General features: G+C 35.5%; 1 protein-coding gene across 1 annotated transcript in view; it reads left to right on the top strand.

The window, feature by feature from the left end:
* EDIL3 (EGF like repeats and discoidin domains 3) overlaps positions 1–17,900 on the top strand; it is a 524,672-nt gene extending 506,772 nt beyond the window's left edge. The window contains exon 11 of the mRNA XM_010588258.2: positions 14,922–17,900. Within this exon, the coding sequence (XP_010586560.1) occupies positions 14,922–15,071 (150 nt within the window). The 3' untranslated portion in view covers positions 15,072–17,900. The remainder of the gene's footprint in view (positions 1–14,921) is intronic.
* Positions 17,901–21,056: the final 3,156 nt, after the last annotated feature.

Below are 21,056 nucleotides of genomic sequence, written 5' to 3'. Positions count from 1 at the left end.
ACTAGCTAGAGTGACAGACGAGCCACATGTAAAACTAAGGAGAGCCTTGATTTGAAGAAGTCATGCAGTTTATTTGGAAACATCAATAGAAGGCAGTTGTCCCTCTTCAATGATGGATTTTGAAGATGTAACAACAATTTTTGTGAATGTTATTTCACTTTATAAAGTATTACAACTAGCAATGTATGCAGTTATTTTTGGAAAAGGAAGTGTTTGATTTTTTTATGATGGTATTTGATTCTTTTTTTTGAACCTTGTACATAAGAAGAAGAGTATAATGCTTATCTAAGGATACACCATCAGGTGGGAGAAATAAACCAAGGAAACATCAGGAAGAAAATTCATAAAATATCAGTTTTGAGGTCAGGTTGGGGCAGAGAGGTGGAAAAACGCCCCTGCCACTATGACTCATGTTTAGTGACAGATAACATACCAGCACAGATGCTGTGAAATGCCATTCTCAACGAGTTTATGGAGAAAGGAGAAAACAATGCAGGGTAATAAAATGACAAAGGATGGATATATGCGTATTCTTTTTGTTAACTACCTTAAGTCCCCCAAACTCAGAATTTCTTTATTTTCAGGGAGTTTGATAAACTACCTTAAATGTTGAAACTGCACAGTTTTACTAGTTACCAGATGTTTCTGTGTGAATGGAAAAATATGTGTGAAAAACACAAGAGATATGTTGCATAGCAGAGTTACCAAAGTAAAATGTTCATAAATAAAAATAATTAAACTGTTTTTATTATTACAGGCTTTATAGCCTTAATTTCCCCAGTGCTTAAAAAAATAACCCAGTGCGGTCGATTCTGACTCATAGCGACCCTATAGGTGCTTAAATAACTAAAAACTTAAAATTTCCTAATTTTTATCTTCCAAATCCTCCAACACTTATCAGAAGTTAGTAAAAATGCTCTCACTGAAAATTCTGAATATCTCATTCTGACGTTTGTTTTATATATTACTAGACATAGTTGTATAATGGCAGCACTCCACCACGGAAAGCGATGTTCCTTCTTTAATTTGGATCAGTCTTGCAAGGTACCACAGTGAGGGGTCATAAAGTCTTAGCCTAATTGGTTGATTAGGCTTCACATTGAGTAAAAATGTTAACATGTGAAAAATATTGATTGGTCTTAGATCCCCAACAGAATGGCCAAGAGTATCAAATTTGGGTTTTTTTTTTTTTTTTTTAAACTCAAGCATGTTATCATTTATTGAAAGTCAATGGCAAACTTGATGAAAGCAGAAAATCTTAGGTAAAAGAATATTATTAGTACTTTTGTTTAAAAACTTATAGGTTCCTATTTGATATGAATCTGATAACTATCATTTCTGCTATGAAAATTGGAGCCCTGGTGGCACAGTGGTTAAGCTCTTGACTACTAACCGAAAGGTCTCCGGTTTAAACCCACCAGCCATTCCGTGGAAGAAAGAAATGGCATTCTACTTCCATAAAGATTCACAGCCTCGGAAACCCTATGGAGCAGTTCTACTCTGTTCCAAAGGGTCACTATGAGTCAGAATTGACTCAACAGCAATGGGTAATGGGTACTCTGAAAATTAGCCTTCATCAGTCTTGAGTGTGACAGAACCACGGTGTGGTTTTAGCTACTGGAAATATGCATTAACCATTGGCCAGAGTCAGAATTGCCTTGACAGTAACTGGTTTACTGGTTAGAATACAGCAAAAAAAAAAGTAAAACTTTTTTATTTCTAAATAATCACCAAACAACTGACATTTTGATTATTCAGTATATTTTTAGGGTAAAAAAAAATCCTCACGGATATTAGTTCTATATGGTACATATGTCATTTTTACTATCCACCATTAGCTACAACCTATTGAGCAATTAAAATTCTCTCTTTTAACACTTGCAAAATGACTTAATTAATGCTCCAAACTTTTTCTACTTTTTCATAGTTTAATCTGAAAAGAACATAAAAAATACCTATTACAGTTCCATGTTTATAGGAAATTATAGAAGGATTTCTGAATCTTCCACCCCTATAAAATGCTCCATTTGTCAGTGAATTTCAATGACTGTTCACATACTTCTTTCTGTTGCATATTAAGGTGTAAATGGATTAATATATATGGGGCACTCAAGAGGCAAACACATCTGTACTAAGCCTCTTAGGGCCCTTATTAAAAAGTCAACACATTTCTCATCATAATAAAGCTTCCGGTGTAATATGAGACCCAAACTCATTAAAAGATTAAAAAAACAGAACAAAACAAAACAAAAAGGATGAACTCAGTGATTATACCTGCAGGAAACAATATTTTTCCCAATTTTTCTAAAGTTGTGAAGAAATGACCAATTTCCTGCTTTCCAATAAAACTCAAAACAAAATTAACTTTATACAAATAAATGAAATATTTAATAGTTTATAATAAATAATGGAAGGCATTTGTTATAAATTAGTGAAAATAATGTTATTTTTACATAGACAAGGTGCACTTTTATATATTTTCTTCTGTTTGGTGATACACTGAAATCTATAAACAATAGCAAAGTTGATATTTGCCTCCTGATATCAAGTATATGTTAATATTCAATATACGCTCATACTCATTGAGAGAAAAAGACCTAGGATTCAGCTGAGAATAAAGCAGAGTTTGCATCTCCTCAGATTAGGGCTAGGATTTCCTGTTTTGTTCATCTAGGGTTGCCAGATTTAGCAAATAAAACTACAAGATCTGGTTAAATTTTAATCTCACATACACAGTGAATATTTTTTAGCATAAGTCTCTGCTAAATAATTTACCTAGCAACCTAACTGCATTATAGATTTCCTCGATCTTCCAGCTGGACCAAATGATCTACTGAGAATACTCAGAAGAAAAGGGAGAGTATAAAGGAGAATGCACTCCTTTCATGTCTGGGAAAACACACACAGGCACACGCACACTAGCACACATGCACACACACACACACACACACACCCTGATTCAGCTCTGAGATTCCACTTTGCCATCTCATCATCCATCTCTAGGATTATCTTCTCCCACTCCCTACCACTCTTTTTTCCAAAACACCAGTAAGGCTTAGAAGACACACAGCTTAATGATTGAATCAATCTGTTCATACATGTAGCTCTGTACTAAGTCATTTCTGACTGGCATAGAGTGAAACTCTGCAAAGAGATGTGGAGTGAGGAAAAGATTCTAATGTGGGGCTGGAACTACCAATGACATCAATTTCTCCACTGCCACATCATTTAGGTATCTACCATGAAGGGGCAGGGCCAGGCTACAAATTGTTCTGATGAAATGGAAAATGCCTGGTGTGATTTAGGAGATTCTGAGAGATGAGCACTGAGCTTCAGTAGAGAGACAGGTCACTCCGCATTTTATAGAAAAAAGGGAAGAAATCTCTACATTTCTGATTTTAGACTAAAAAAAAAAAAAAGGAGGGCCTTATTTTCTAACTATTCCAGGTAAAATCTCCTAGAGATATCTTTGAAAAGCAGATTATTTTCTAATTCTATTTTTTCTGTAGGAATATTTCTTATGGCAGTCAGAATCTGAGTGCTACAAGGCAGGTAGTTTAAATATATAGCTTCAGTTTAGAATGGCATATTTTATGTTCCATGAATCTTTATAGGCAATAATCCTGTGTGATACATTTCCCAGGATATTCTTGTTACTTAAGGAGACTTTTATCATAAAAGAAGTTTAATATGGTTGTGTGTCCTACCTACTTTTAGACTCAGCATTCTAAATGCCAGTGGGTTTAGGAGAAGGAAGATAAGTCAATAGGGTAAGAAATTTTGACTTTCGCTTGGGTCTTTTTTCCAGGGTCAAACCTTATAACGAGAGGACATATGAACCTATCCGTGAAGTTATTCTGATTCTTATTTAGAAGCTGCTCAGTCTCCAGCTACTTAGAGATTTAGAGAACAAGGGAACAGTTCACAGAAGGAATAGAGCTATATACTGTGTCCCCAGACCCTTTTGCCTCTTAGTGGACTGGATTGGATCTCATCAAATCCTTAGCTAAACTTGTAACTCTCACAGTGGACAAGGGAATCACCAAAATTACTTAATGCCAGTTTGCCAGCAGTGGAGAAGTTGATATTGATAGGAAGAGTTAATAGATTTCGTACTCTCACACAGCCAAAAATGTAACCCTCTATTGCCAGGGTAGAAAACAAGTGCACAAGGCCTTTTTTCTGTTGTTGTTGTTCAATTATTATTGGAATCTCCCATTTTTGCACTGTGGGGGAAAAAAGGCCTATTAGAGAGAGCAATCATATGGCCTGCTGTGCTGGGAACAACAACTTGAAGATAAATGGCTTTGCATTCACCATCAAAAAGGACATTTCAAGATCTATCCTGGAGTGCAGTGCTGTCAGTGATAGGACAATATCCATACACCTACAAGGAAGACCAGTTAATATGGCTGTTATTCAGATATATGCACCAACCACTAAGGTTGAAGATGCTGAAACTGAAGATTTTTACCAGCTTCTGCAGCCTGAAATTGATCTAACATGCAATCAAGATGCCTTGATAATTACTAGAGATTGGAATGTGAAAGTTGGAAACAAAGAAGAAGGTTAGATGTTTGGAAAAAATGGCCTTGGTGATAGAAATGATGCTGGAGATTACATGATAGAATTTTGCAAGACCTATGAATTCTTCATTGCAAAAACATTTTTCACCAACATAAACAGCAGTTATATTCATAGACCTAGCCAGATGAAATACACAGGCATCAAATCGACTACATCTGTGGGAAGACACAATCGGAAAACTCAGTGTCATCACTCAGAACAAGGCCAGGGGCCAACTATGGAACAGACCATCAATTGCTCATATGCAAGTTCAAACTGAAACTGAAGAAAATGAGAACAAGTCAATGACAGCCAAAGTACGACCTTGAGTATATCCCACCTGAATTTAGAGACCATCTCAAGAACAGATTTGTCATGTTGAACACTAATGACCACAGACCAGACAAGTTGTGGAATGACATCAAGGGCATAATCCATGAAGAAAGCAAGAGGTCATTGATAAGACAGGAGAGAAAGAAAAGACCAAAATGGGTATTAGAAGAGACTCTGAAACTTGCTCTTGAACTTAGAGTAGCTAAAGCAAAATAAAAAAATGATGACGGAAAAAAGTTGAATAGAAGATTCCAAAGGGTGGTTGGAAAAGACAAAGTATTATAATGGCATGTGCAAAGACCTGGAGATGGAAAACTGAAGGGAAGAACACGCTCTGCATTTCTCAAGCTGAAAGAACCGAAGAAAAAATTCAAGCCTCGAGTTGCAATATTGGAGGATTTGGTGAGGGAAAATATTAAACAACTCAAGAATCATCAAAAGAAGATGGAAGGAATACACAGAGTCATTATACCAAAAAGAATTGGTCGATGTTCAACCATTTCAGGAGGTGCCCTGTGAGCAGGAACCAATGTTACTGAAGGAAGAAGTCTAACCTGCACTAAAGATAACTGGCAAAAAACAAGCCTCCAGAAATTGACAGAATACCAGTTGAGATCTTTCAACAAACAGGTGTAGCTCTGAAAGTACTCACTTATCTATGCCAAGAAATTATGAAGACCGCTTCTTGGCCAACCACCTGGAAAAGAGATCTATATTTACGCCTATTCGAAAGACAGGTGATTCAAATGAATGCAGAAATTATCAAACAATATCATTAACATAACACAGAAGTAAAATTTTGCTGAAGGTCATTCAAAAGCAGCTGCAGCAGTATATTGACAGAAAACTGCCAGAAACTTAAGCTAGATTCAGAAGAGGATGCAGAACCAGGGATATCATTGCTGATGTCAGATGGATCCTGGCCGAAAGCAGAGAATAATAGAAAGATGTTTACCTGCGTTTTATTGACTATGCAAAGGCATTCGACTGTGTGGATCATAACAGATTATGAATAACATTGCAAAAAATGGGAATTCCAGAGCTCTAAATTGTGCTCATGAGGAAACTGTACATAGATCAAGAGGCAGTAGTTCTGACAGAATGAAGGGATACTGCATGGTTGAAAGTCAGGAAAAGGTATGCATCAGGGTGGTATTCTTTCACCGTTCCTATTCAATCTGTATGCTGAGCAAACAATCTGAGAAACTGGACTATATGAAGAAGAATGGGGCATCAGGATTGGAGAAAGACTGATTAACAACCCGCATTATGCAGATGACACAACCTTGCTTGCTGAAAGTGAAGAGAACTTGAAGCACTTACTGATGAAGATCAAAGACCGCAGCCTTCAGTATGGATTACACCTCAACATAAAACAAATATCTTCACAGCAATAAGAAACATCATGTAAACAAGGAAAAGATTGAAGCTGTCAAGAATTTCAGTTTACTTGGATCCGGTATCAACACCCATGGAAGCAGCAGTCAAGAAATCAAAAGACGCATTGCACCAGAAAAATCTGCTGCAAAAGAACTCTTCAAAGTGTTCAAAAAAAAAGAAGAAGAAGAAGATGTTACCTTGAGGACTAAGGTGTGCCTGACCCAAGCCATGGTGTTTTCAATCACCTCATATGCCTGTGGAAACTAGATGATGAATAAGGAAGACCTAAGAATTGATGCCTTTAAACTATGGCATTGGCAAGATTGTTGAATAAACTATGGACTGCCAAAATGAAGAACAAATCTGTCCTGCAAGAAGTACAACCAGAATGCTCCTTAGAAACACAGCTGACAAAACTGTATCACATACTTTGGACTTGTTTTCAGAAGGGGTCCGTCCCTGGAGAAGGACATCATTCTTGGTAAAGTAGAGGATCAGCGAAAAAGAGGAAGACCCTCAATGAGATGGATTGACACAGTGGCAGCAACAATGGGTTTAAGCATGAACAGTGATTGTGAAGATGGTGCAGTGTTTCATTCTGTTGTACATAGGGTCGCTGTGAGTCGGAATGGACTCCACGGCACCTACAACAACCACAGAGAGAGAGCGATAGGGTGCAAATAGTACCGTAAGAATTCTTGGTGAAAATCAAATTGATGGTTTAGTAAAAAATTTTGTGGGTTATAATCAGAGATCTATACACACTAGGAGCATGAAGTAAAGCCAGAGCAGGTGATTGAAATGCAGCATTCCCTGAAGCCAAAGACCTACTTTTTTACATAACTGCAATAGGGAGAAAACTTTAGAGCCCCAAGAAATCTGAGAACAACAATGGTAGAAGAAATTATTTTCTTGAAGAATCCATATATTCTTTTTAATGTCTTAAAATGATTCATGCCCTACTGAAGAAAGCCTATGAAAACTTGCCTCCTTGTGTTTCTTTTTTACTTTCCCCAAGAAACAAAAATGTTCTATAATTGAACCTTTGAAGTTAAACCTTTGGATATGCAGTTTGAAAACCTCATTGAGTGAGTCTGGGAAGCAAAGAAATCTCTGAAGCAACCAGGTCCATATTTTTTAAAGGGCTGATGGAGCAAAACAACATTTTGAAAGGAACACAGATAAAAATTTCTAAAAAATATGAAATATGGTACAGAATTATTTGTATATGTCATCATGCTCTGTAGCCTTCAGAACACCTAACCGCAGTTTCTCAGGAGATTTCAAATTAATCCCAAATAGACAGCCACAGTAATACTCCCCAAAGAATTTACAAACCTTTGCAGAAATGATATTAAAGAAATACAGAAGAATAGAGATGTCGATATGTTTTGCTACTGAAATTGGAAATGGGACAAATAATAGTAGTCACTAGATATATTTATTAGGCTTATGTCCGTGAGAATAGCTATCATCCAGAAATTAAATGAAAAGAGCAAGTAAAGAGAGCAGAGCAAGAGTATTGGGTTTAGAAAGTGTGCCCAAAGGTCACAATAAATAAATTTTGATGGGTTGACACGTCAGGATTTATTAAAAGAAACAAAATACAGGGTAAGTTCATAATTAATTCTGAAGCCTAGATGTCTGTACAGACTTAGCATGTGATGTTTGAGAAGGTTTGGACACAATTCTTTCAGACAATTGAGGTCCTTTTCAGACTGATCAAGTATCAAAAAGCCCTCTGTAAGACCTACAGACCTTCAACATCAATTACTCCTATTACACAAAGTTAGATGAACTGTCCACTGCTGTCTAGAATCACACGTGCCTGCAAACACCACTCCTGTACTACGTTTTGACACATATTGAACTAAACAGAAAAGACGTTCATAGAGAAAATATTGTTTAGTCAGCAGTTTGCTTCAACATAACACACATGAGCAGACTGAAGATTAAGATGTATCGCGATATATCTTACGTGCATAGAAAATAAGATGATCAACTCCTTTCAAACATGTGGAATAAATAAACATTATTTAATGTGTCATAGCTAGTGGTTGATATGAAAACAAGGCCTCTTTGCATTGAATCTGTTATGTATGGATTTCATTATATTTTTCATAAATTAGGAGATGTAACACTGTCACTATTCCTGGTTCCATCTCAAAAGAAGTTTCTGTGTAAATCCTGTTTGAATTTCTTCCCCTGTGACTTATACACAGGCATGTTCAACTGCTGACAAGTTATTTAGGTTGCAGCTTTGGAGGGCAATAGTTCTGTTCAGGACGCATCCAGATGGAAGACACAGTGATAGCGTCCTGTTCCTCTCTGTTGGTGAGGATTTTCGATTCAGCATTGTTGAGATTACTGTAGTGAAGGCTGATCCTCCAACTCATTTATCTATTAAACTAATGATCAATATAGACTCTTGTTACCGTAATCTCACAATCCACCATTACCAACAAAAGCCTTTTCTTTTTTTTTTCCCTTGATGCCCCTTTCAGGATGTGATTCTCAATATACACAATTTTCCAAAGGAACATTTCCTAGAATATTGGAATTTACCTGGAACCTAGTTGTAATAGGAACCTAGTTTCCTATTACAACTGAAAGGATGCATTTATATTTAGACTAATTTTGTTACCCTGTTTCATTGGTTTACTGAAATGGATTGCGGAGAAAACTATCAGGAATGATATACCAGCCATTCAGTCATGAAATGGTTTCAGGATGCTGGTAAATTTTCCTAGAAAATTGAATTCACTGAGTAATAGCTAGAGTCTATGTCAGGTAAAAGAATCAAACTTCTGGTTTCAATTTTTTTTTTTAATTCAATCACTAACAGAAGTTTCAGACAGGCAAAACTGCCAACAAGAATTTTTCTTTTTAATTTGATCTTAGCTCATACCACTAACTGAAACTTTTAAAGAATACTTTTCTATATATTTTACCATTTTTTTCTTTTTAATAAAAAGTTTTTTTTTTTTTAATGCTTCCGTATAGGGAAAAGTAGAACATAAATCACAGATTAGCCTAAGACATTGTTGTCAAACTAGTCATAGAATTAGAAACAATTGAAGCTTCTCTTATAAACATATTCAGAAGGAAAAATATTACATTTAACTTCATGTGTGCATGCTAATTCTGTGAAAATTGTTACATAAGACTTTATATCAGTTAAAACATTGATTCAAGTTGCAACCCTGAAACTTTGGCAGTCCAAAAAATATGAGTAATGCTGATACTCAGTATGTAAAGATGAGTTTTATGATGCTTAACCATAAACTAGTAAGTCTTTTATGTCACCCAGAAAATCAGATTTTATACTCACATAGTGTATACATTGTTACTTTATGAAATAGATATTTAAATACTAATGCCCACTAAATATTCACTATTTTTTAAATAGTTAATACTTTTAACTAGGAATTACCATTTAAGAAAATGTCCTGAACTCAATAACGTTTAATGAGATTGGCATAAATACAAATTTCTATATCCATTATATATCTATTATGGAGATAAAAATTTGGTAAAATCCTAGCTTAAAAGAAATTTTGTGAACACATCCGAAGTTTATTTGACTGTAAGATCAATCATGACCCAAAACATAATAAAATAATTTAAAATATTCATCTTATGCTGCACTGATAGAAGTATTATATCCACAGCAAAGCTCCATTGTAGGTTTTGAGCTGTCCAGGTCAAAACTACATACCGTGTCCAATAAATACCACACTGTAATTGAGTTATAAACCAGAGGATATTCAATGAATTACAACCAAGGTGATGACCAATTTAAAAATCATCTCACATGAGGGATGTTTGAAGGCATGAAGAATGTTTAACCTACCACATACAGCCGGAGTTTTTTTTTGAGATTGACCTTAGCTATTGTTAAACACATTAAAGAGTTGTTTTTTTTTGGGGGGGGGAAGGGTTGTTTTTTTGTTTGTTTGTTTGTTTTAATGAGCTACACTTGTTCTATGAGCTACACTTGTTCTATGCTGTTAGAGAAGAAAGCACTAGGATCAATAGATGGAAATTTCAAACTATGTAAATACATACCTGCTCTGTTTTATCAAGGCTTGCCATGGATAGGCTGAGAGCTCCACGTTAGGAATGTCAGAAGGGAAAGCTGGTGCTAGCAGGTTTCTGAGTCCTCTTCCAAGTCTCAGATTCTTCCATTGAAGGTATAGAATTAGATAAAAACAGGGTTTATAAAAAAAAAAATCAGAATTCAAACCCAGTGTTCTTATCAATGTTTTTATAAGCACTTTGAATGAAAGGATAAATAATTGAAATTTTATATGCAAATAAATCATTCGAAGCTTTCAATCAACACATAAACACACACACACATACACACACACACACATACACACATACACACAGACACACACACACTGCCCTAGGGAAATGGGTTTTTATCTTTGCCCTTTATTCCTTAAAGATGTCAGGTCAGCACACCAAGTCAGTCAATAAAGTCAACAGTATGTTTGATGCCATTAACAAGTGCAAAAAAGTAGAGAAAGCTTTAAAAAGCTTTATTCAACCGTTGTATTTTCACTATATCTGGAATCCTAAATATGATTCTAATCTTCACAGATCAGAAGAGAAATAGTGAATTCTAGAGGGGAAGTACTTCCAGAAGACTAGAATAATGAAGAGATGGAGACTTAGGACCTTGCTAAAATCCTGAGACTCTTCCGCCTAAGCCAACTCTTCAGATAGGGATTGGACTGGACGTAGGGCTGGAGAGGGATGCTGGTGAGGAGTGAGCTTCTTGGATCAGGTGGACACTTGAGAGTATGTTGGCATCTCCTCCCTGGAGGGGAGATGAGAGGGTAGAGGGGGTTAGAAGCTGGCAAAATGGACACGAAAAGAGAGAGTGGAGGGAGGCAGCGGGCTGTCTCATTGGGGGAAGAGATATTGGGAGTATGCGGCAGGGTATGTGTAAGTTTTTGTGTGAGAGACTGACTTGATTTATAATCTTTCACTTAAAGCACAATAAAAATTTAAAAAAAAATGGAAATCAGTTTAAAACTTTTAATGAGCTTAGGGCAAATAAAAAGAAATTCACCTTCACAAACCGGATGATTTTCCAAAGAAATGATATGGGCAAGAACTTCCAAAAGGATCTCTGAACATTTTGTGAAAAGCGTAGTTATACATGGAGTCCCTGGGTGGCACAAATGGTTAGACACTGGACTCCTAACTGAAAGAATGGCAGTTTGAACCTACTCAAAAATGCCTCAGAAGAAAGGCCTGGCAGTCTGCTTCCACAGGTCACAGCCTTGAAACCCAGTGGCTTGCAGTTCTACTCTGCGCACATGGGATGGCCGTGAGTCAGAATTGATTCAACGGCAACTACCAACAACAACTAGTTACATATTTGCTAAGAGAAGATGAGATGTATCCGCCTCCCTGAGTGATGTCACAGAGGCTAATCATGCCTTCCTCCATTGTTATCCTTGGCCGTTCTCTGTTGAGGACATCCATACTGGTCTGAGCAGACCAGGGCCCCTACCAAGAATAACAGGTCTCATCTTACAAAAAACGCAAAAATGTTTCTGGAAATCTCTAAGTGTTTTATTTTAGCTGTTATTGTCTCCCTGTTAAAACCTGAATCCTCACTAGAATTGTATTTGGATTTTAACTAGTATCACAGAACAGCCGAAATTAGAAAACTGAACCTGAGATCCCAGCTACGGAAGATAGCCTAGCAGAGGCGGTTCTATTTCTTTCTCTCTTATCTTCTCATATGTTGTAATTATGGAAGCCTCTTCAAAATACCTTGAATATCTTTTTTTCTTGAGGCCCTATATGATAGGAAAAAGCCTGAGAGACTGCTAAACGTTATCATGCTTGAATGTATCATCAAACTTGTCATCAGCTAATTAGTTAAGTTTCCTCCCCAAAGTTCTGAATCCTTGTAAAATTTTGTAAATCAAACTGTGTCTTTCTTATATACAATGTTTTCCCCTCTATATGAAGTTTTAATGTTCTGCATCAGTCTTTTTAGATTTTGATTTCAAACAAGGTGCATATTACTCTAAAGTGTGCCTGTGAAAGCACTTTTCCAGAAATCTTGCCGATTTTATAAAGTTAACTAAAAATACTGAGTTTATAGTCTCTTGCCTGGTAAAACATAGAAATAGAATTTGTAACCAGGGTCTTCCTGGTGTTGGAGATGACAAAATAGTGCAGGGACCACATGTTTGCACAGCAAGTGCAAGACGTCATGCTGGAATTAGCAATTATATGCTTTTTGTTCAGTGCTGTCATTACTGAGAGACCTCTGAAAATAATAGTATAGTCTCAATTCTTTCAGATCGTGATTTGGGTATTCCAATGTAGATTTTGGCTGTTTCTTTGTGAACATTTTTTTTGTTTTTAAAATTAGCCTGTCTTACGCTGCTTAATTTTTTTTTTTAATGAGCGTCCAAAGAGCTATGATTTTCACACATTAAACCATCAACTTCCAAGCTGATGTAGCTTCTCGATGTGTATCCTTCATTATAGCCATAACTAATAATTCAAGAAATGCTTTGTGGGTTGATAATTCGTTATTGAAACTGATGCCAGAGACCAGTGGTTTAACAGAAAATTGTTTCTCCCTAGATTTCCTTCCCAAGATGAAGTGGGTGTCATAACACTATATTTTGGACTGGTATAGATCTTGTGATGAAAGTTAATGAATTTCAACCATATTATTACAAAGACATACATTAAGTTCTATAGCGGGGCTACAAAATTGGATTTTAGATTCTATATTAAATTGTAATACTACCATCCCAGTGAAGCATTTAAATTCAACATCGTATATCAGAGAGAATGTCAGGAAACCATAGCATGTGCTCTCTTATTTTCTCCTGTTGCAATGCAATACTCTCTCGAGATTTTTGGTGTTTGTATGCCTATAGTATGTCTATGTGAGGTACATGTGGGCTTTTGCTACCAAAGCAAAGACATTGTTACTACAGTAACATCTCAATCTAGAATCAGTTCCTCCTTGATTAATACAGGCCGGAGTGTCGCTGAAGATAAAATTCCTATTAAGTTAACATGAATTCAGATATGCCAGGATGAGTTCTAGACTTAGCACAGATCAGTATCCTGTTCTCTAGCAAATATTTATTCAGAAATAGCCTTTGAGATATGTTTTGTGTCAAGGTGGAAAATGATTCCCTCCCCCGAGTTGGTGATGGTACTTTACACTTGCCCTCGACTGCAAATAATCTTTTTGTGGAACCAGCAGAAAAATTACTCCACCTTGTCTCTGGCTTCTATTAATCAGTGCCATAGTCTCTAATAGTTTGGAGGAGAATATCTTTATTTTTCTCTTTCCCGGGAACCTTTTGTGGTCATGTGAAACTGAACCAACTTATTCTGGAAGGCCGTTTTTAAAACATTTCCTTTAATTTCAGAATGTTTGAAGATGTGAATTAAGAATCCTGCCATATGATGAAGGAGTTTCTGTTTTTTCTGTTTTTATTTTGAGGGTGGGGAATTTTATTTTCAGGTTTCTCTTCAGCCATATAGTCAGGTTTTGATCTTGAACAAGAAAGAAAATTATCTTCCAATTTTAAGATGCCTCATAAACTTAAAAGCAAAAACCTTGAAGAGATTTTCACTATTTTAGTTGAGCTAACATAAAAATGTAAACATAAAAGTTAGAAATGTCCTTAACGAGAAATATAAAGAATCTATAGGAAGATAATGGTGAAATCTCTAGGTAAAGACTAAATATTATAAGTGTATCAGTTCGTCTCATAGTCATTTATAGTTTAATACAATTCCTGTTAGGATCTCAGTGTTTTTATTTTGTTTTGTTCTTCTAAAGCAGACACTTGTTAAAGCTATTGTGAAAATCTTTTGGGAGAAATGTGCATTAAAAGATCTCAAAAAAATATTCAATGCAAAATATATCAGAGTATTATAAGTTACAGGGACAACAGTATTGTACAGATTCAGAAATTAACAAAGAATTTTGAAAAAGAAAAGTTCAAAACAGCACTGACTGGGTTGCCTCTCTTGGGGTTGGGTCACTTGTGTTCTCTACATGAAAAGAAGAGAGCAAGAGACAAGCAGATAGAAAATGTCAGTGTTCACCAAATACCCATTGGCTCCTCTACATTTCCTAGCTTCCTCTGTAGTTACGTGTGGGTCATATCATGAGTTCAGGTCAAGAGGATGTAGCCTGAATTGATGCGAACTGTGTCCATAGCATCCTCTTTAAAACATACTACACCATCTACCACCCCTCTCTCCCCATGCCTCAGTGAACATGGAGGTCATGTGTTTCCGATGATGGCTTGTGATTTGCAAGCAGCCTAGATGGCTGATTCACTCCTTGGAAGACAGCATAGTCAGCAAGCTGCCTGGCCAACATCAGGCTGTGATAGAACCAAAAAATAAATAAGTAAATATTGGTCGAATTAAAAGAAAAAACATTGAAGTATAGACAAATAATTTTTAAAAGATTATTAAAGAGAAGTCACAACATATTTCGGAGAAGATAAAAGTGAACAGTTTTCAAATCTCAGGCTTGAGAAAAATTCTCCAAACAAGAGATAATAAAAAGAGTGCCAAAGAAAAAGAAGGCTCTCTGACTGGTGTTCTTTGTTTTGCTTTATTAGGTTTTCCAGGGCAACTTTGACAATGACACCCACAGGAAAAACGTCATCAGCCCTCCCATCTATGCACGGTACATAAGAATCCTTCCTTGGTCCTGGTATGGGAGGATCACCCTTCGGTCAGAGCTGCTGGGATGCACAGAGGAGGAGTGAAGAGGCCCTTTATCCCACGACCCTCCTATTTCCCCAAAAGTTTCTCCATGGAATAAACTTCGCAAAATCTGTAGGAAAATGAATGGAGTTTTTTTCATGAAAAAGTGCTCAATGTATGGTAGGCCACTGTCTTTAAGGAGGTCTAAGCCTGCCTTTTCAATACTTCAATTTGATTTTTATTATTTAAATTGTTTTAGTAACATCACATTAACTGTGAATTACTTTTGTCATTGTTTCCTGAGTGATTCACACTGGTTGAAATATATTGGGGAAAGAAAGTAGCATTCTTTTTATGGCAAGGATGAAGAGAAATCTCACAGTTATTAAATAACAAGCTTTTGCAATCAATACTCAACTAATTCTTATAAAAAGAATACTGCAATGTTAGCAATAAGTTTTTTTTCCTTCTGTGATGACTCTACATTACCCTAATTGTTTCCCTGTGCCTACCAAACACTGTCAGTGTTTATAACAGAACTTTTGAAGAAGAATCTGTAATATGCAGTACTATCTGATATTATAATACTCTTTTAACACTCATTATTTCTAATCAAAGATTATTGATTTTTATTTTGGTTCTACTCTATATTCTTTATATTTTATATTGCCTGAATACTTTTTTTATTTTTTAGTTGACTTTCTTCCTGTTATTTGCCTAAAAGAAGAGCCATGCTTATTTATACATACAGAACATCATCAAATATTTGTAGATAGATCTGTATTTATTATCAGTAGATTGAATCTATCTGCAATTCTATATTTAAAGGAAACTGTACCTATATTTTGGGTACCTATATTATTTCCAAATGCATCCTTTACAGAGAGTTACATACTATCATTTGCCAAAATAATAAGCAACCAAAAATGTGTATTATGTCCCTTTAAAACTAAATTCACATCTTTGCTTTGATGGTTCTTGCATGGCCTTCTCTTTCCTTTAAAATAATAGAACCATGAATTCCTTCCAATTTTTTTTTTTTAGACAGGCAAATACTGACACAGTGCTGCATGACTTGGCCAGACATACTCACAGTTACTGTGTCCATCTCTGCATTTCCTGTGAAACTAAAATTTATTGAGATTTGAAAGTGGTGGTGGTTTCCCAGGAAAGCACATTACGTGAGCAGGAAAGTATTTACTAATGACAAAGGAATAAAGCATTTTCAAGATGAAAATTGATTTCTATTTATTTTGCTTCAAAGGTCCTGAGAAAATAAGCAATTATCATAACAATTTGTTCTTGATAATGGAGGTTTCATTGACATGTCTTTCAAATTAAAGCTCACACTAAAAAAAAAAAAATAAACCCTCCATAAAAGTCCTCAACATCTAATTTATCTGTTTTACAAGTTTTTATTTTACAAGGCTTAGACACAGAATTATCAGAGTTTTAAATTAAGGGTACTGGAAAAGAAAGTTTGGTATGTGTATGAAATGTTGAGGTCCTGTGCAACACTGCTAATTTTTTTTTTTGTGCTGCATAACAAAAGACTGTTACTGTCTTGTCTGTTCATGTGTTAACAGCATTTCTTAATGATGTATATAGGAGTGGTCTTCAGTCCTAGTGAAGAATTTAAAGAGAAAATCAATCATAATGGCATTTTTTTTGTAAGGGCAAAATTGGTTGATTTTAAGGGAACTGGTTTCTCGTATGCCCTTTACTTTCTGCTTGATGCTCTTATTATGAAATTGTTGGTTGGAAGCATCTAAAATGGTAATCAATTTCCAGCACCTTTCAAAAACAGAGTTGCCATCAATATTGCCCTTTTAAGATAACTAAAATTAGGAATTTAGAATGTTTTTAATCAGCTAGTTTTGGATTCATGGTACAATTAATTACTTAAGTCCCAAAATACACAAACATTTAATGTCTAGCCAACGGTCCTAATTTCTTTCAAAGTTTAACATTGTATTACTGTCCCACGCTCCTTGACAGATCAGCCTGAATAGTAATGTTTAAAAATTATGAGTAATGCTTTGTGATGACTTACTTTGTCAAAATTATTCATGGCTTCATATGCTGTTTTGAATTTTTTATTGACAGCTTTATAAAAGCAGGTTATTTTCCAAGGAAGTTGCTTAAAATTATACTTGGTACCTTTTAGGAATACATTGAAATGGCTTTCTCTTGCTTGTGCGTTTTCTCTGCTCTATGTGCTATTCAGCAGCATGGCAGGTCCAATGGGACATCTACTTTGTCCTACCCCACCCCCTTCACTGCATACCCAAAATTGGTGACAACAAAGGGACTCCGACATGTGGAAATATTGTCAAGTAGTCAGTAGCTTTTATGTCACCTGTTTCAATGACACCAAACTGAGCAAATTTATTCCATTTAAATTCACACTAAACCAAGTAAAAGCTCACAAGCAGAACCCACAAAAGAATCACCCAGTCTTCACCATACTGAATCACCACAGTATGCTAATTTTATAACTCAAGAAATTAAATACAAATATCTCCATTTTATTTATGTCCTATTAAAAACATTTATCGCAGTCACTAATTCTTATTTAAAGGTTGACTTTCTCTTTCTGAATAACTTTATAAGGATTGGTGTGAATTTTGAGAACTTGGGATACTAATGATTGTATCTTTGCTAGTCAACAAAATATGAAATATAATACTCAATGCTGACACCTGATGTGTAAGTACAAAAATAATGACGACACAAATAATCATTGCAATCTTTCAAACTGTAATATTCCAGTGTTTTTGTTTTTTGTATATATATATACTTAAATCATGTAGGATGTTGTAAAATCAGTATGACCTTGTCTAGTCTTCAAACTTAAAATAAAACTTTTGAAAATCTGGGATACCTTGGAAGCAGTTGTAATTAACACGTTTGTAGCAATACACAAATTGTCTGCTTGTGAATGCCCACTACTCTTAACTACATCTTGTTTTTGTTTTTTCCTTTTTATAGGACAGCTAAACACAAACAAAATAGAAATTATAATATCCTATAGCAGCTTTCCAAAATTATTAAAATGTATGCATTCCTCCCATTGCTTTTGACAGTGAAAATTTCCCTGCAATACTAATAATCAAAGTTATTTTTTGCCTCATATATATGTAAAATGTTGTGTTCCAGGACCAATGTGCCCGTTAGTAGTCAGATGCTATTGCTATTTTTTCCGTTGTTTGTTCAGTTCATGTTGCTAAGGAGTATAATGAAGAAATTCAGTTAGTACTGTACTAAGCAATAATACAATAGTAATAATATATTTATCCATTGACTTCAAATAATACTAAAAGAAAATAATAACACTTGGCTCCTTATAAACCCTATTTCTGGTTCTCCACAAGTCAGTGGTGAAATATTAAGTCTGTGTACTTCCCACTTGGGAGCCTTGGTGGCAGAGTGGTAAAGAGCTCAGCTGCTAACCAAAAGGTCAGCAGTTTGAATCCACCAGCCACTCCTTGGAAACCCTTTGGGGCAGTTCTACTCTGTCATATAGGGTTGCTATGAGTCAGATTCGACTTTATGGCAACAGGTTACTTCCCACTTTATAGGTATTTTCTTAAGATTCAAAAAATTTAGTAAAGGAAATTAAGATATCAAATATTGGGTCCTTAGTTGAGCTATAATAAATCTCTGATAGTTATTAGTACTAGCTTATTATATACATCTTTATGCACTCATACATGTTCTTATACAACTGCATTTCAATGTAAGGAATTCAACAGGCTTCCATTGTTTGCCTTATTTTGCACACACACGAACATACGTGAACGTACTTTTATTAGATAAGAGTAATTTTACATATTTTTTCAATAAGAATAAAAATCACTATAATATCAAATCAGGATAAAAATTCACTACAACAGTAGAATAATTATTCTATAGAAAATTTTCATCTATGAGGCTTGTAAAACTACTGATTTAAGAAGTAGATAATGGAAGTATATAGAATTCAAGGAGAAAAATCTGACCTTGTTGAAATTTGCTTTAAAAAAAAATTGTATTATGAATAACACCACAAATAGAAAGTATTTTCTCTCAATAAACTAAAATTTTAAAATATTTTACACTTCACCATTGAATGCATGTCGAATGTAGATTTTCATAAAAATACATTAATTTTTACCACCAAAAATGTAATGTTTTCTCTCTTCCCAAAGTCTAATTTTTAAAAAAATGAATAATTAGTATATTTCTTTGTGAAAAATATTGTCTCTAGCCTTTGAGATGCAAAAGAACCTTTTTACCTTAGGTGGTAAAATGGTGAATTAAATCACTCTGCTAGGTGAGAAATGTCTGAACTACCCTGAAACAGAATGCGTTGTCATTTGTTTTCACAAAGAAAAAGAATACCTACTGTAAGTAACAATTTTTCTATTGATTTTGAAGGGGAAAGAGGATTCCTTGGTTCTATTGCAGTAAATGCCTATAATTCATATTGGATGCTTCAGCATTGCTGCCAAGTAAAGTGTTTTCCACAGTAGGCAAGTGGCACTTACTCCAGGAGTTATTTCTATTAGATAAATCTGGTAGCAAAAATAGGAAAACATTTTTGGAAAAGGCTCCTCATTTAGTTGTTTTTTTTCCCCCACATATTTTGGCAGAAGTTTGATTGAGTCATTTGAACACACAAATGCTGTGAAAATATGGCACAGTAACATGAGCAAATGGTCACCATATTACATGACTAAACATTGCATATGGTGACGGCCTCTGATGTAATTTTATTTTAACCTCCTCAAAGGCATAAACCACAGTCTTCCATATTTATGTAAAATTCCCATACATAAACGTGCTAATAATGTTGATGAATTGCTGGTAAGCACAACCTGCTGCCACCCATAAAGGACGTTGGCACTGCCACTGATTGCCTTCAAATAATACATCTCTCGTGGCCAGGACAGAAAGAGCTTCGCAATAACTTAAATAAGGATCAGCCCAAAACACTGCAGAGAATGAATGTGAAGACAGCTTGGAGTATCCTGCATGCATGAAAGACAGAGAGAAGGGATTTTTTCAGTGATAAGTGACAAAATGACAAATTAAGCATGAATTTGCACGTGTTCATAATTGTTCCACTCTTTAGTTGTTATATAGGAGATTTAAAGACAAACAAAATGAAAAGGACTTGAGTTTCAGGAAAGATACATGGGTAGCACAAATGGTTTGCAAGCAACTGTTAAGCTAAAGGTTAGCAGTTTGAACCCACCCAGTGACACCGCAGAAGAAAGGCCAGGCAATTGACTTTCATAAAGATTACAGCCCAGAAAACACTATAGAGCAGTTCTACTGCATAACACATGGGTTCACCATGAGTCAGAATTGACTCAACTGCAACGGGTTTGGGTTTTGCATTTTGCATTTCCGGAAGAGAACCATAGCAAGCTGGTGGCTCTGACAGGCATAATCAGCAGTATCTGCCTGGAACCAGGAAAGAAGAATTGAATAAATTGGTTAAGAATAACATGTCCCAAAGGAATCAACCTCAAGAAGCTTCCCCTTCTCAGTTGTTAAGTTTTTTAGGCAAAATACAGAGAAATGCTATTTTTAAAAAACAACAGAAGCATCCCTAAAAGAAAACCTGGTATTGGTCACATAAATATCTTTTTAGACTGCTTGGAATGTGGACTGAAACTGCAGAAGGCATGTTTAAGTAATAATAAAATAATGTTTTTTTTTAAATGCTGATGGAAAGAAATGGGTAAGTCAGGAACAGCATATTTTTACTTAAATACACTAGGACAGAAGAGAGGAAGAGAGAGGAGGAGGGAGGGTCGAGAATAAGCTATTGGAAAAATTCTTTCATAAAGCTTTTTTTTAACTTTATATTTGTGCTTTTCTGTGTGTTCTTGATCACGTTAAAATTATTTGTCTTACTCTGAGACACAGCCATAAAGTCTGAAAACCACTGCAACATGGTCCCTGAACTGCTTTCTAAATGGGTTGGTGTGAGCTGGCTGCCTGGTTTTTGAATGCTGGGGTGCCTGTGCAAGTTTACAGCCAGAATTGGACGGATC

This window comes from Loxodonta africana, chromosome 2 (genome assembly GCF_030014295.1).
Source record: "Loxodonta africana isolate mLoxAfr1 chromosome 2, mLoxAfr1.hap2, whole genome shotgun sequence".
NCBI lineage: Eukaryota > Metazoa > Chordata > Mammalia > Proboscidea > Elephantidae > Loxodonta > Loxodonta africana.
Note: the sequence above shows the minus strand (reverse complement) of the source record. Positions and strands in the feature narration are given on the sequence as shown.